This window comes from Enhydra lutris, unplaced genomic scaffold, assembly GCF_002288905.1.
Source record: "Enhydra lutris kenyoni isolate GAN:26980312 unplaced genomic scaffold, ASM228890v2 scaffoldscaffold50, whole genome shotgun sequence".
NCBI lineage: Eukaryota > Metazoa > Chordata > Mammalia > Carnivora > Mustelidae > Enhydra > Enhydra lutris.
This window is the reverse complement of record NW_019154134.1, coordinates 9,539,798-9,554,531: the sequence shown is the minus strand read 5'-3', so window position 1 is coordinate 9,554,531 and position 14,734 is coordinate 9,539,798. Positions and strand designations below refer to the sequence as shown.

At 39.4% G+C, this 14,734-nt stretch overlaps 1 protein-coding gene across 1 annotated transcript in view; it reads right to left on the bottom strand.

Annotated features, from left to right (window-relative positions):
* Window positions 1-2,045: 2,045 nt before the first annotated feature.
* Window positions 2,046-14,734, bottom strand: part of LOC111156921 (RAB3C, member RAS oncogene family) — a 290,933-nt gene continuing 278,244 nt past the window's right edge. Inside the window, exon 5 of the mRNA XM_022518064.1 lies at window positions 2,046-2,249. Coding sequence (XP_022373772.1) covers window positions 2,062-2,249 — 188 coding nt within the window. The 3' untranslated portion in view covers window positions 2,046-2,061. The remainder of the gene's footprint in view (window positions 2,250-14,734) is intronic.

Below are 14,734 nucleotides of genomic sequence, written 5' to 3'. Positions count from 1 at the left end.
GATTTTGCTTGCCCCTATACAATACTCCATAGAGGAAGGGGCTTCTAAGAGCCCTCTGAACATCATACTTAAGTCCTTGACATCTACATGTATACATGGGAATGGGACTCAAAGGCCAGGAAAGTTTTCTTGGCCTCACTGTTTCATACAAGATTACACAAGTGAGTTTTAACAACTTTGACTTTGACCCTGCCCACATTCTGAGGTGGTTACAGAAATACTGTTTTGTCATGGAAATAGGCTTCTGTTGCAAACCGGTCTGCTTTGTTTGCCACCCTTGCTTTGTCCTGCCCTTCACTAAGAGTTCTGTGGATTTTTGAAGTTCATTGGTCTATTTAAAACATTCTTGGGCTTGCCTTGCAGGGTGCCAAAGTGGAGACTGATTACAAATGCACGGGTCTTAAACTCAAGGTGAGAAATGACCTGGGTTTGTTGAAAACATCTCGCATGTACTCTTCTGTAAGTTTCATCTAACTTAGTAATAATGTATACGACCTAGTTCCTTGACCCGGAGATGGTTATTATCCAACAACACACTTACCTATCGGTAACCTTGCTCCAGAGACTTATACCCAGAACTTTCCCAGGAACTGTGTCTAGTTATGGAAAGAGGAAAAAAATCTTGAACATAACCACCATTGCAGGGCAACAAGAAAATCACCCTAATGGAACTGTCCTAAATCCACCAGTCTGTGCCTGCTGCCTTCTTCAAGTCTAGTATACTGCATGGTTAAGGATGCCAGTTTCCTTCAGCAGCTCAATTAGAACAACTGGTGAGATTTGGGGGCTTGTTATTCTCAGATGGTCTTAGAAAATCTGGGAGAAAAAATGAGGGTATTCGAATGGTTTTCTCCCCCTGCCCCCACTCAATTGCTTCTGGTGTCCTAAAGTGTTGGTTCAACTTTTCTTAACTCTAAAGAGTGTTCTCTCAGTAAGGTAAGCACCTGTAAAACTTACAGAATGCAGACGGAGATGCTTTATAATTGGGAACAATGGGATTGAAAAAGACTACAGATAAAAATTCTTTTCCTCAACTTTAGAGCCATTGGGATTTTTAAAAATTAATCTATTGAGTAAAAGAAGTAAGGTGAGGGGTGAACAGAAGGCACTGGTTGTGGAAGCAAGTGTCTATCCCACAGGAAGAGGGGCTCTAACAAACTTCAAATTCATCTCTATTCCATGCTTGAGTGATGGTTCCAGAAAGTGGGTGGGGATGGTGTGTGTATAGTGGGAGGCAGTTACTAAGAAATGGGGAAAGTCAGTCCTTTGAGAAGTCTGCAGCCATTCCTACTCTTCTTGGTTTAAAGCCTTCTTATGTAATGCCTTGAGCTGATGCCTGTCAGTCTGTGTCCTCAAATATTCCAAACATTGGGCAGAAGTAGTGGCACCAAGAGCCCTGCATTAGGGTCACTGTTTACGTACATAACTAAATTAAGAAGGTGGATTAAACTGGAACTAGATTTAATCTCTAAGAAAATTTGCAAGGGTTTCAAATACAGTATTCCTATTTCTTTATAGTCAGTGGTCTCCTCAGTTATTACTAAGACTGAAAACCAGACACATTTCCTGAACAGTTAAACTGACCGGACCCATGATGGTCTCCTGAGATCTCCTCTTACCCGCCCTCCCCCAGCCCCATACAAGCAATTCCTTGGTTATCATCCTTACAAGTGAATCGCAAATTTGAACCCGAGGCACAAAATTCAGTGGTAGTGAAATTACAGTCTGAGGTCCCAGCAGTAGCTTAATTTTGAGAAGAAATCTGAAACAAAAAGAGCCTACAGAGACGAGTAACAAATTACATGCAAATATCAGATGTTTATAGATGGATAGTCCTTACAAATTCGAGATCACATATTTGCCACATATTAACACGGGAAATCTTCCACGAATTGAATGCGTGTATGAACCATTGACATCACAAGATTTCCCTCAAATAATTACTAGGCAGTAGAAATGAAGGTTAATCGACCATTTATAAACGCTGTTGGTTGGTGATGGGCCCCCTCCAGCTGCCTGTGTGTGTGTGTGTGTGTGTGTGTGTGTGTTGTGGGGGGGACATTAACAGCCACAGTTGGGCTGTGGCGGAGGAGTGCTCTCCTTGAGTCTTGTGTTCTGCTTGGCGGCAGTGATGGCTGGATCCGTCTCCAAACTCTCGGACATTTTGTCGCAGATGATATCCACAAGACGCTCAAATGTCTGCTTGACATTAATGTTATCCTTGGCACTTGTTTCAAAAAATTCAAACCCTGGAAGAAACAGGGAGAAAGACAGCTTGGTGATTTTACACTTCTGCTGAAAGTAAATGGGACTTGATGGTGTTTCCCCTGGGGGTTGGGGCAGACAGAAGATGTGGACCTAAGATGTGGATTTGAACAAATGCTGTCATCTTGTTACCAAGTCTTTTGTTCACAGCTACAGTGACATTTGATTTTTTCCCTGTCAATTTATTTATGAATTGAATGAACCACCACCACCACCAAATCTCTTCACAAAAGCTTATTAGTAAAATCCTCCACCCTGAGTCTGCCTTTGCCCTCCTTTCCTCCAGCTCTGAGCCACCAGGAAGCTTCTTGGAATTTTTTTTAAGATGTGTAATTGGGCATATTTTCCTTATCCCTTTTCAGATTCGTCATAATTGTCCATGGGCATGTCCATACAGACTTCATCTGTATGTTCTGCTGCAAAAGGGAATACGGACTGCCTCACCACACTCCCCGGTGACTCCTCCTGAGCCTGAGGCCCCACCGCGGATCCATGGTGAGCTTTTGGGAATATTTCCGTACCGAACTGGACACAAGGTGGCACTAAAGAGTCAGTGGATTAACCTTAAATGTGCTTCAACCTCTGTTTGGAAAATTGTGTGTCCTGTTAGGTGAACAGCTCTCCGTGGCTTTGGTGCATATTTTTCTGGGGCTTCTATTCTCTATTCTATGCTCTATCAGCAGCAGTGTTTTTACTGGCATCTGGAAAAAGACACCTGATATATATCAAAGGCGTTGCCAGAATTGTAAGAAGGTACAGAAGAGGTGGTCACAGTTGCACACTTCTCCCATCCCTGTACCTGGGCAGAAGCAGACTCGGGCTGCTGTTCTGTACACAGTCTTATCACTATTGTTTGCCTTCACATTCCACGGGCTCAGCTTGCCAGTTAGTTGCCATGACAACCTCCCAGTCCATTCAGGGGACTTTGATTTAGGATGTGCTGGGCAGGACACAAAAACGCTTTCCTAATCCATTCTGAATTTTACGCCCTATAAATCCTTCTGGTTACATCTGGCCCTATCTCAGAGGAGCCACATGGATTCAGAATGATTAAATCATGTGATTTCATCTCAGCTCTTGGGACCCAAGGGAAAGAAAAAATAGACTCATATTTTACATTCATGTCTAAACCCTCTGATAACCCAGAAATACTTTGTTGGTCATCCTCAGTATTATTTAGTAGTTCTCTGGAGTTAAATTTCTAATTTAGTTATGACAGATGAGTAGTTAGAGGACTATATTTGAGCTTGAATTCCATTAGCTAGTGTGTATTCTATTATTCCCTTGTGTTTTAACAATTGTAGGGTTGGAGTTAAAGGAGCATGAGTGGGACTGTAAAATTCTGCTGGATAATTCAGAACCCCCTTTGGCTTGTAGTTTGCTTTCATTATAGCTCTGAAAAATTCTGGATTTCTTAGCAGAAAACACAAATATAATTCTCTTTCCTAATGTTTTTACAGTCTACAGAGCTCTGTCATTTGTCTTACAACAATTTGATCCAGATTTTGGAGAACTCAGCTGTGGATCTAAACAATATCCTTATTGCAAAGATGTTAGAACTACTTGCATTTTATTGGGGTTTTTCCCAGTGCTAAGTGAAGGATTCTTTAAGTCCCAAGATACTAAGACCCTACTCCATTAGTTAAGATCCCTGAGTAAGACTTAAGAGAAAAGACATCCGCTAATTGGGCACAAAGGTGCCCAATCATGTCCAGATTTAATTCTCTCATCTCTTCTGCTAACACTTCGTTTTCTTCCTAGTGCTATTGGAGAAGGCACTGAACTTGAAGGTATCATAAAAGATTTGGCCATCGTGATGAAACCATAACCCAGGTAAGCTTTTGTCAGATGGGATTCCTTAAACCTGGGCTTTCGGACACACTTTGCTGCTGGTGTACAACTTCAGGTCAGTAAAATGATCTCTATCCCAAGGGCCAGAGTGCTCTCAGGGGCTTAGAAGAGTTTCGAATAGAAGAGGGTGCCACGGTTTGGAAGCAAGATGGATTATCAGTTGGAAGATACGAAATCTAAGTCTACTACCAAGTCATGTTTTTAGTGTCCCGTTATTTATGACATGTGCCTTACTTCGTTTACAGAGAGAGCTATCACGAGGCTCAAATGAGAAAATGTATGTACAGGTTCCCAGCAAACCAGACGCTGCTCTGATAATACTAGTAATAGTAAACACACAGTTGAATGGTTAGCATATAACAGGTACTCTTCAAAGCCCTTAATATACTGTAACTCATTTTATCCAGGAGGTGGTGCTAGTACTGATAAACTTCCCCGGTTAGGCAAAGGAGGCACAAGATTGTCAAGTAGTTTAGCTCAAACATCTTTTTTGCTCGGCTGGCTTTGAGCTACTACACTGGCTACTCCCTTGCTCCTCCAGATACCTACAGAAGTAAGCAGTTATTGGATTCCAGCTGAATTTTAAGTTCTATGCTAATTAAAACTGCACTATATATCATAAACTTTTATCATTTAAGTAATTAGAAAACAATTAAACAGATTTAATAATGACTGAGAAAAACACCTTTTCTTAATGATATCAAGGTGGCCATCAGGCCAGCTACATTGGCAGACTGCCTCACCAAAGTGAATTTTGGGGTTTCCCCAGTGTATCTAAGTCTCAAAAAAAAAAAAAAAAAGCACATAACTAAATTAAGAAACACTGTATTGCTTAAAATTGTTAACCATCTGAACTTACAGTGAGTATTCATCTTTCTGCAATGCTGATGGATGCTGAAAAGTGGGGTGGCTGACAGTTTCTTAAGACAACAATGAGGTCTGCATTATCAGTGGACTCTTCTGTTCCGGAACAATTTCTCTATAGCATGAGATGCTGTTTGAAAGCATTTTACCTGTAGCACTTTTTTTCACAATTGGAGTCCATGCTCTCAAGCCCTGTCACAGCTTTATAAACACAGTTGGTTGAAATGACAACAATGGGCTTACAATATAACAATCTTAACAGTATCCTCAGTAGGAACAGATTTCACTTCAAACCCCTTTCTTTGCTCATCCCTAAGAAGCAACTCCTCTTCAAGTTTGACCACGAGATTGCAAAATTCAGTCATATCTTCAGGCTCCTCTTCTAATCGTTGTTCTTTTGCTATTATACAAATCTCCATGGTTACTTCCTCCACTGTAGTCCTGAGCCCAAAGTCCTCCATGAGGAGAGTAATAAACTTCTTGCAAACTCCTCTTAAGGTTGATATTCTATTCTGATCTCTTCCCCTGAATCACCAATGTTTTTAGTGGTATCTAAAATGCTGTATCCTTTTCAGAATGTTGTCAATTCCTGTGCCCAGATCCATTGGAGGAATCACTATCTATGGAAGGTGTAACCTTCCAATGTAGAAAGCTTGAAAATATCAGTGACTTCTTGATGGTTAGGAGACATGAAAACAACATTCATTTTGTGGCACATCTTCAACAGAGTTCTTGGATGACCAGGTACATTGTCATAAGCAATATTGTACATAAGCAATAATGTCCTGAAAGGAAATTTTTTTTCTGAGCAGTGGCTCTCAAGAGGGGCTTAAAATACTCCCTACACCATTTTGTGAGCAGATCTGCCATCATCGAGGTGGTGCTGTTCCTGGAGCATAGGCAGACTATACACAGTATAACTTTTAAGGCCCCTTAGACTTTTGAAATGGTAAATGAGCACTTTTCCATTATGGAGATGGCTTCTTTCCTTGAAGCCAGAAGCTAGCTGAAGTTGGTTTTTGACTTTTGCTTCTGCAGCTTCATTCTCAAGTATGCTGTGGCCTAATGGAATGTTGTGGCTGGTTTGATCTTCCCTCCAGACCACTAAAAGTTTTTCCCTATCAGCAATAAGCTGTTTGAATTTTCTTATCATCCGTGTATTCACTGGAGTAGCACTTTTAACTTCTGTCAAGATTTTGCATTCACAACTTGACGGTTTCATGCAAGAAGCCTATCTTTTGGCCTGTATCAGCATGGGAAAGAAGACCTACTGCATGACTTCATTTGAGAGAAGGCCCCAAATGAGCTAGTTATTTACATTGAAGATCATGTTCACAGACAACTGTAACAAATACAATGAAAAAGTTTTAATGTTACACCAAGAGATGAGGAGATCAAATAGTATTGGAAAAATGGTGCTCATAGACATGCTCGATACAGCATTGTAATAAAACTAGCTTTGCCTCCATCTCTACACTGTATTATAGATATAAAAGTTTCTGGAAATGAGTATTGTAGCATCAAGTTGTTTGGATTCAGGGCAGATCTAGGTTTACAGTGCTGTAAGTGATCCACTATCCAGTTGACTCATAATCAAGTCTTTGTGAAGCCACTCATGCTATACCTCACGGATGTATAAAGCCCATGGCCTAAATCATAACAACAGATTCCAACACCTCACCCTTTATTCTTCTTTGTTGGATTTTCAGGGCCATCCCCTCCCAGTATTTTAATTTCAACTACAGCAAGGTGACCTTATTCTTAGAAATCTTGAACCAGTTTTTCTTACTAACATGTAAGACCATTTTTAATTTACTAGGTAGGATAGTGTGGTTCTGGAGTTTAAATAAGTAGCCCAAGGTTACACAGCAAGCTGACCGTGAAGGCTCACAGAAATCTGATAAATAGGTTACTGATTTAGCTTCCAGGCTTCGACACCTGTCCCTTAAACTTCATCAGCCAGTATTCATAATGAATTCACATCCTCTGTCATTTCTCTTTCTTCCCTCATCAAAACCTTTCTAATTCCCAACTTGTTCCCAACTTAGATGAGTCTTGCGCTACACTCCAGTACATCTCTGGTTCATGTCTTTTCATAACTGATTCCAAACGATTGTTCCTGCCCTTTCCAAAGGTTATTATAGGCACCACTGGACTTCATGTGTGACCTTATGCTTCAGGTCCACTTGACAGTGAGGGACTCCACAGAAACTGGGAAATATTTTGTATGGAAAAATGGGCTGAAGAAGGGAAAAAAGCCGAAATTAAACTTGTGTTCTCCCTACTGTATATCTTGTTAAAGGGGGCAGTAGAGCATGGTGATGCAAATCAGATTACACTCAAGCGCCCAAGAGTTGTAATCCTACAGCCTGACATTACGACATTGGACAGTTATTTGTATCTGCATAACCTAAATGGGTTACATACTTCTAAACTCCACCCCAGACATACTAAACTGGAATCACAAGCAGGGGCAAGGCCTAAATATGCATTTCAGAGCTCCTTGGAAGGTTCTTTATGCACACGAAGGGTTAAGGTTCAATATTCTCTGTACACCCATGTTCGTAGCCTCATCATTCACGAGATAGAATGCAATGCAAATAGCCATTGACTGATGAGTAGATTAACAAAATGTGGTATAGACATAGTAAAATGCATTACTCAGGTATAAAAGGAAATTGATATATCTGCCAAATGGACAAACCTCGACAGTATCTCCTAGGATATAAACCAGTCCCCAAAAGACAAATACTGTATGATTTCACGTGTGAAGTACATAGAATAGTCAATTTCACAGATACGGAAAGTGGAATGGTGGGAGCCAGAGGCTGTCAGGGAAAAAGAGATAACAGAGTTTCCATTTTGCAAAATAAAAGGAATTCTTGAGACCGGTTGCATAGCAAAGTGAATGTACTTGTTCACCTATATGCTTAAACATGGTAAACATTATGTGTGATATCTTTAACCCAAATTAAAAATTCTTCCATATTGATAAATACCTACATGAAGAAACAAAAACTCTGTAACAGATTTACTCCTCAGGGAACAAGAAAAAGAAAAACTGAAGACCAGTGTGAGCAGAAATAAATAGAGACTAAAAGCTGTTGATTTGAAGATAGAAAACAAAACTGACATGTAGCTAAACTCACCAAGACAAAAAGAAATAGAGCAAATACTAGAAACATAGAACCTACAAAGCTAGAATGGTGAAGACATAAGAACAAACCAATTAGTAGTACGGAGAATGTACCAGTTATCAAAACTTCCCCAAAAAAGAATGCCCCAAAGGCGAGGGCTTCACTGGTGGATTCTATCAAATTTTAAAAGAAGAATTCATGTCAGTCCTTCTTTAAACTCTTCCAAAAAATTCAAGAGGAGGAAATACTTCCAAGCTAACTTTGAGGTCAGCATTACTCTGCTATCACAATGAGGACACCAGAAGAAAAGAAAATTGCAGGCCCATATCCTCAATGAACATAAATCCCAAACCCCTCAAGACAATGTCAGCAAACCAAGTAACAATGCATAAAAAGAATTCTACACCAAAATCAAGTGCTTTATTCCAAGGAAGCAAGAATGTTTCACCATCCTTTAATCAGTGTGCTACACCACATGAACAAAGAGCATACAATCATTCTGTGAAGATGCAAATGCAGCACAGGACAAAATTCAATATCCATTTATGATAAAACCTCTCAACAAGGTAGGTATTGAGGGAATGTACTTTAGCATCATAAAGGCCATATGTGACAAATCCACAAGTAAGATCACACTCAGTGGTGAAAAGCTGAAAGCTTTGCTTCTAAAATCAGGAACAAAGATGTTTTCTCTCACCACTTTTATTCAACATAGTATTAGAAGTCCTTGCCAGACCAAAAAGGCAAGAAAAAGAAAAGGTATCCATAGATGAAAAGAAAAAATAAAACTATTTGCAGAAGACAATGTACAACATGTAGAAAATCCTAAAGACTCCATCAAAAACCTCTTAGGACTAATCAGTGAATCAGTAAAGTTGCATGATAATCTGTTGAATTTTTATACATAAATAACAAAATAGAGCAATTCAGGAAACACGGACAACAGAATAAAATACCTAAGAATAACTTTAACCAAGGAGGTGGAAAACTATAAAACATTGTCTTCATCAATGTGTTTGAACAATAAATGAGAAGATACTCTTTGGTCATGTAATTGGAAGAATATTCTTAAAATGTCCATACTTCTTAATGCAATCTCTACCAAAACCCTAATGCCACTTTTAATAGAAAAGTAGCCAAGAGTCCTCACATTTACATGGACCTACAAAAGACCCTGAATACACAAAGCAATCTTGAGAAGAACAAAGCTTGAGGCATCATGCTACCTGATTTCAAACCATATTACAAAGCTATGGTCATCAAAACAGTATGGTACAGGAATAAAAACAGGCAAATAGGTCAATGGAACAGGAAAGCTCAGAAATAAATTCACACATATATGATCAATTGTATATTCTTGGCTCATTTGTCATCAGTGGGAAGGGATTTCTCTGCAATAAATGGTGCTGGGAAAATTGGCCAACTTCCTATGAATGATTACAACTGGCCCACTAAATTGCATCATATACAAAAATAAACTCAAAATGGGTTAAAGACTTGACTGTAAGATCTGAAACCATAAAACTTCCAGAAGAAAACATAGGTGATCAATTCCTTGGTGTCCATCTTGGTGATTTTTTTTTTTTTTAATCTGACTTCAAAAGCAAAGGCAACTAAAAAATAAACTAGAGGGACTATTTCAAACTAAAACAACCTCTGCATAGTGAAGGAAATCACCAACAAAATTAAACAATGCCCTACCAAATGGGAGAAAATATGCCCGAATCATAGATTTGACAAGGGGTTAATATATAAAATGTATCAAGAACTCCTACAATTCAATAGCAAAAAAGGAAACAATCTTATTTAAGAATGGGAAGAGAATCTGAATAGACAATTTTCTGAAGAAAACAAATGGTAAACATTAATATAAAGGGGATCAGCATCTGTAGTTATTAGAAAAATGCAAATAAAACCCACAATAATATCACTTCTCACTTCGCATAATAGATAATATCAAAAAAGTTTTGGTGAGGGAGTCCAGAAAAGGGAATGCTTATGCACCACTGGTGTAAACTGGTGCAGTCACTATGGAAAACAGTATGGAGGTTCCTCAAAAATTTAAAGATACGGCAATTATACTTCTATTTTCCAAGAAAAATGAAACTCCAATGGACCCCCATGTTTAGTGCAACCTTATTTATAATAGTTAAGTGCCTATGTATAAATAAATGGAAAAGGAAAATGTGTATTGTGGAAGGAAAATGAAATGTGGAATACTATTCAACAATACGAATGAAATCTTTGCCATTTGTGCCAACACCTGGATAGACTTCAAGGGCATTATGCTACATGAATTAAATCTGATGGAGAAAGACAAATACCATATGATTTCACTTGTATGTAGAATCTAAAACAACAACAGAAAAACAAACTCTCAAATACAAAGAACAGATTGATGGTTGCAAGACACACAGGGGACTGGTGGATTGGGGAGGAGTGAAGGGGGCTCAAAAGATCGCATTATAAAGTTAAGAAGTGAAGGATTCACTATCTTCAAACACCACTGATGGGAATGGAAAATGACCCAGCTCTTTGGAAAACAATGTATTCCTATATAGCAGTGGCTACTCTATGTTCTGAAATGCCATTTGTTTTCAAAAGATGTTCTGGGAAATTAAGTCTCTTTCTCCACTCCCAGGAAAATCATAAATGGAATCTGGGACACTTGGACCATCTTCAACTTCACTTTGAAGGAATAGTAAGAATTGCTATTGTTTCTGTAAAGGGGAAGCAGCTCCTAAAATCATACTTTTCATTTAATTATTTAAGAAGTCTATAATTTGGGCTTAGGTTTCTATTCTCAAAGTCCTAAATAAGACCTTTCGCTTCCAGATTTGAATTGCAATTCTGTGGAACTGGATGAACCAGAGTGGCAAAAAAGGTCATTCTGCTGCCAGCTGGGTGAAATTTGGGCCCAGAGTCCAGATTGCTGTGTAGCAGGATTAGCTGGTGGTTAGCTTTCCAGATAGAGTTCAGGAAGAGCAATCAATAAGGATTTGGATATACTGCCTCAAGAAGGGCCCTAGAAAGTATTCTAAAGCTGGACAAAAGAAGAGGAACTCAGCCAAAGGTTCATGATGCTATAGTAAGTATTCAAATATTCTAGTCTTTGAGTCCTGTCATTAGCCAGGCCTGACCAGATGTTACCTTTCTTCTGCTTTAGCAGGATTCTGAATCTATGCAAGGGTTTGTATGATCCTGACAAATCACAGTGGGTGTAGAGAAGGTTTTGTCTTTGGCCTTTCCCACTCCAGACATGAGTTTAACATTCTCCATAGGTGGGAGAAGTTTAGCTTCAGCAGTGCAAAGGACAGCAGTACAATAACAGTAGCCTGTGTTATGACTGATCCTTTTCTGTGAAGGAAGTCTACCTTACCGACTCCCTCTGGTGCCATCCCTTCCTAGATGTATACCACCGCCACACACACATTCAAATCATCCCCTGTGTACTCCCCCTCTAGTGTAGAGACTTGATCCATGTCCTTGCAAATTTCCTCTTGAGATTGCTATGTATTCTGTTTGGCCCCCAAACTGGTAAACCTTTAACATTTTGACCTAACCTTTAAAATAGTGATGTCACTCTAGAAATAACAAAGATGACAACATAGATCCTTCTGAACTTTGCTCTCCTTGCATAAGGAGAACAACTAACAAACAATTACGGATGGAACAGACACCTTTGGAGAATTCTAAAAGAAAGGGAAGAGGTTGAACAACCCCCTGCACCACAGAGATGAACAGAGTCTGCATTAGAGAGCTAAGAGGAGCAGCTTCACATTACGGTCACAGGACTGCACTGTCCCTCCCTCAGGCTGATGCAGTACCATGCTTGAGGTCTCCTTGAACCTACAGTGTTTTGAGTGGGGAAAGAGAGGCCAGCATAAACATGGTAGATTGCTTCTGGGAAGCCTCTGCTCCTGTCTTACTCCATAGGAATTTTTGGAAAATAAGCATGTCTCAGTCACTGGGATTTTTATTGTGACAGAGAAGGGAAGAGGAGCTTCAATAACTGACACCCACATCTTGTTAGACTGAGTTTCCACCTTAAGCATGCAAGTAGCAGTCCCCACCAGGAGCTTTGCTCATCTACATATGGTAGCATAGTCTGGCCAAGAAACAAAGCAACCTGGGGGTCTGTCTGATCCAGGTTATCACAGAGCTTTGAGGGTCTTGCAACTTGGCCAGCCCCATCTAAGCAGGGGAGCTTAGAAAGCTTAGAAGCTGCTTTGCCCCATTATGCTTAAGCAAAGCGTAAAATAGGCAGAGATAATCCTGTGCTGAGTAAAGCTGGAGGCCCTGTCTGGCTTGGAAATAGGGGGCACAGGTCAGATTGAGACAAGACCCCAACATGAAGCCTTGGGGGCTTTGGAGCCAGTTCTCATAATGGGCCTTCTACCCCAATGCATTCCAACCTTCAGCTCACCTGACTGAGAAATGTAACCAGAGTACAAGAAAACTGCATAGACCATCCAACAGGTGTGCCTATGGTGGACCATGAACAGACAGCACAGCCCATGGCTTTCCGTCTGAGCAGAGCAAATGAGAGGCAACATCTGGCCAAAGAATTCAGTGCACAGCCTTGCCTGATTCAGACTTCCAAACAATATGCTGTGCAGCCAAGTAGGCCCACCCTTCCACCCTGCCACGGCAGAGAAACTAATTCATTGTTCTATCTACCCTGAATATAGTACTCAGTCCTGTCTTGCAAGCCTGACCAAAGAACCCACGTCAATGTGTAGTTCATCATACAGCTTCACAGGAGCAGGGAACCAAGGCAGCAGTCCTATCTAACTTTACTTAGAAGCCATATCCTGACCTCAGAGCTGGGGCAGTGAACTTGCCCCCAAATAGACCCTAATAGCATGCCCCATCAACCCAGGGTTATTATAAGCATACAAGTCCAAAAACACAACTAATGTGACTGGTGAAGAATGGTCTCTGTGAAAGTGAACCTGTACTCTCTGGAAGAAGAAACTGCTTACTCAGATTCACAGGTGAAAAGCTCCAATAATCAATCCTAAAGAAATGGAGATCTACGAACTGTCATATAAAGAATTCAGAATAGTTGTCTTAGAGAAGTTTTTGAACAGGAAAAAAAAAGCACACACATACATACAAGTAAAATTGAACAACCCAACAATGCATTAACAGAATACGTTCAAAGATAAAAAACACAAAATCCACAGAAATCTTGAAGTTGAAAAACACTGTGACCACATATAAGAATTCAACAAAGAACTTCAAAAGCATAATCATGCTGAATCAAAATTCAAGAAGACAACACATTTGAAATTACCAAGTCAGAGGAATAAAAGGAAAAAAGGATACCTACCGGACTTAATTGGCACAATCAAAAGAAATAGTATCTGCATTATAAGAATTCCAGGAGAAGAAAAAGAGAAAGGGACAGATAATGTAAGAAATGGGCATCCAGATCCAGGAGGCCCAAAGAACCCCAAATAGATTAAGCCTGCTAGGGCTACACTGAGACAACTCTTCATTACTACAAATGCAGAAGAAGAGAGAGAAGTTACAGACAAGGGAACAAAAATTATTATTTCTCAACAGAAACTTTTCAGGCTAAGAGGGAAGATGATGATATATTTAAAATATTCAAAGGGAAAAAATTATCAACCAAGAATTCTATATCCAGCAAAGGTATCCCTCACTAATGGCTAAAGACATGCCTGAAGAAACAAAAACAGATTTAATCAACACTAAACCTGTCTTAAATGCCAAAAGGAGTTTCTTGAGTGGTAAAGGATGCTAATTAACATCATAAAAACATAAGAAATTAGCTTAAAACTCACTGGTAGTGGCAAACACACAAAGTTAGATTCTATAATATAATGGTGGTGCATAATTTACTTACAACTCCCATTGCAAAGTTAAACGTAAAACTAAGCACAACCACAGTAATCTCCTGGTTAAACAATATTAAAATATGTAAATTGTAACATTAATAACCGAGTGAGGGCACAATGTGAGGGGGAGGACAAGCAATATAAAGTTTAGGAATGCTATTGACATTATTTCCAGCTTATAGTATCTTAAAACTATAATACTTAATGTAAGCCTTATGTTAATCACAAGGAAAGAAACCTGTATTAATTATACAAAGGAACATAGTAAAGAAGCCCAGGTATACTAATACTGAAACACAGCAGGATAACAAAGAATATTGATCTATACCACAGCCAGAAATCAACAAACAAAATGGCCATAGCAAGTCTTTACTTACCATTAACTACTTCAAATTTAAATGGCTTAAATTCTTTAAAAGACATAAAATGGCTGAATGGATAAAAATCCAAACCCAAGAACACGCTGCTTCTAAGAGACTCACTTTAGTCTTAAAGGCACACATAGAGAGTGAAGGGATGGAAAAAGTTATTTCAAGCAAATGGTTACCAAAAACAGCAGGCTGGGGTATCTATACCTCATCAGCAATTTAACTTAAAAGGGTAAAAGAGACAAGGAAGATGTATAAACATTCTACTTACTATAAGAGCATAATTCCATCAAGAAGGGATAACTGTCATAAATATTTATGCACCCACCATCAGAGCATCTAAGTACATAGAGCAAAACAGAGCTACATGAAGAAATAAATA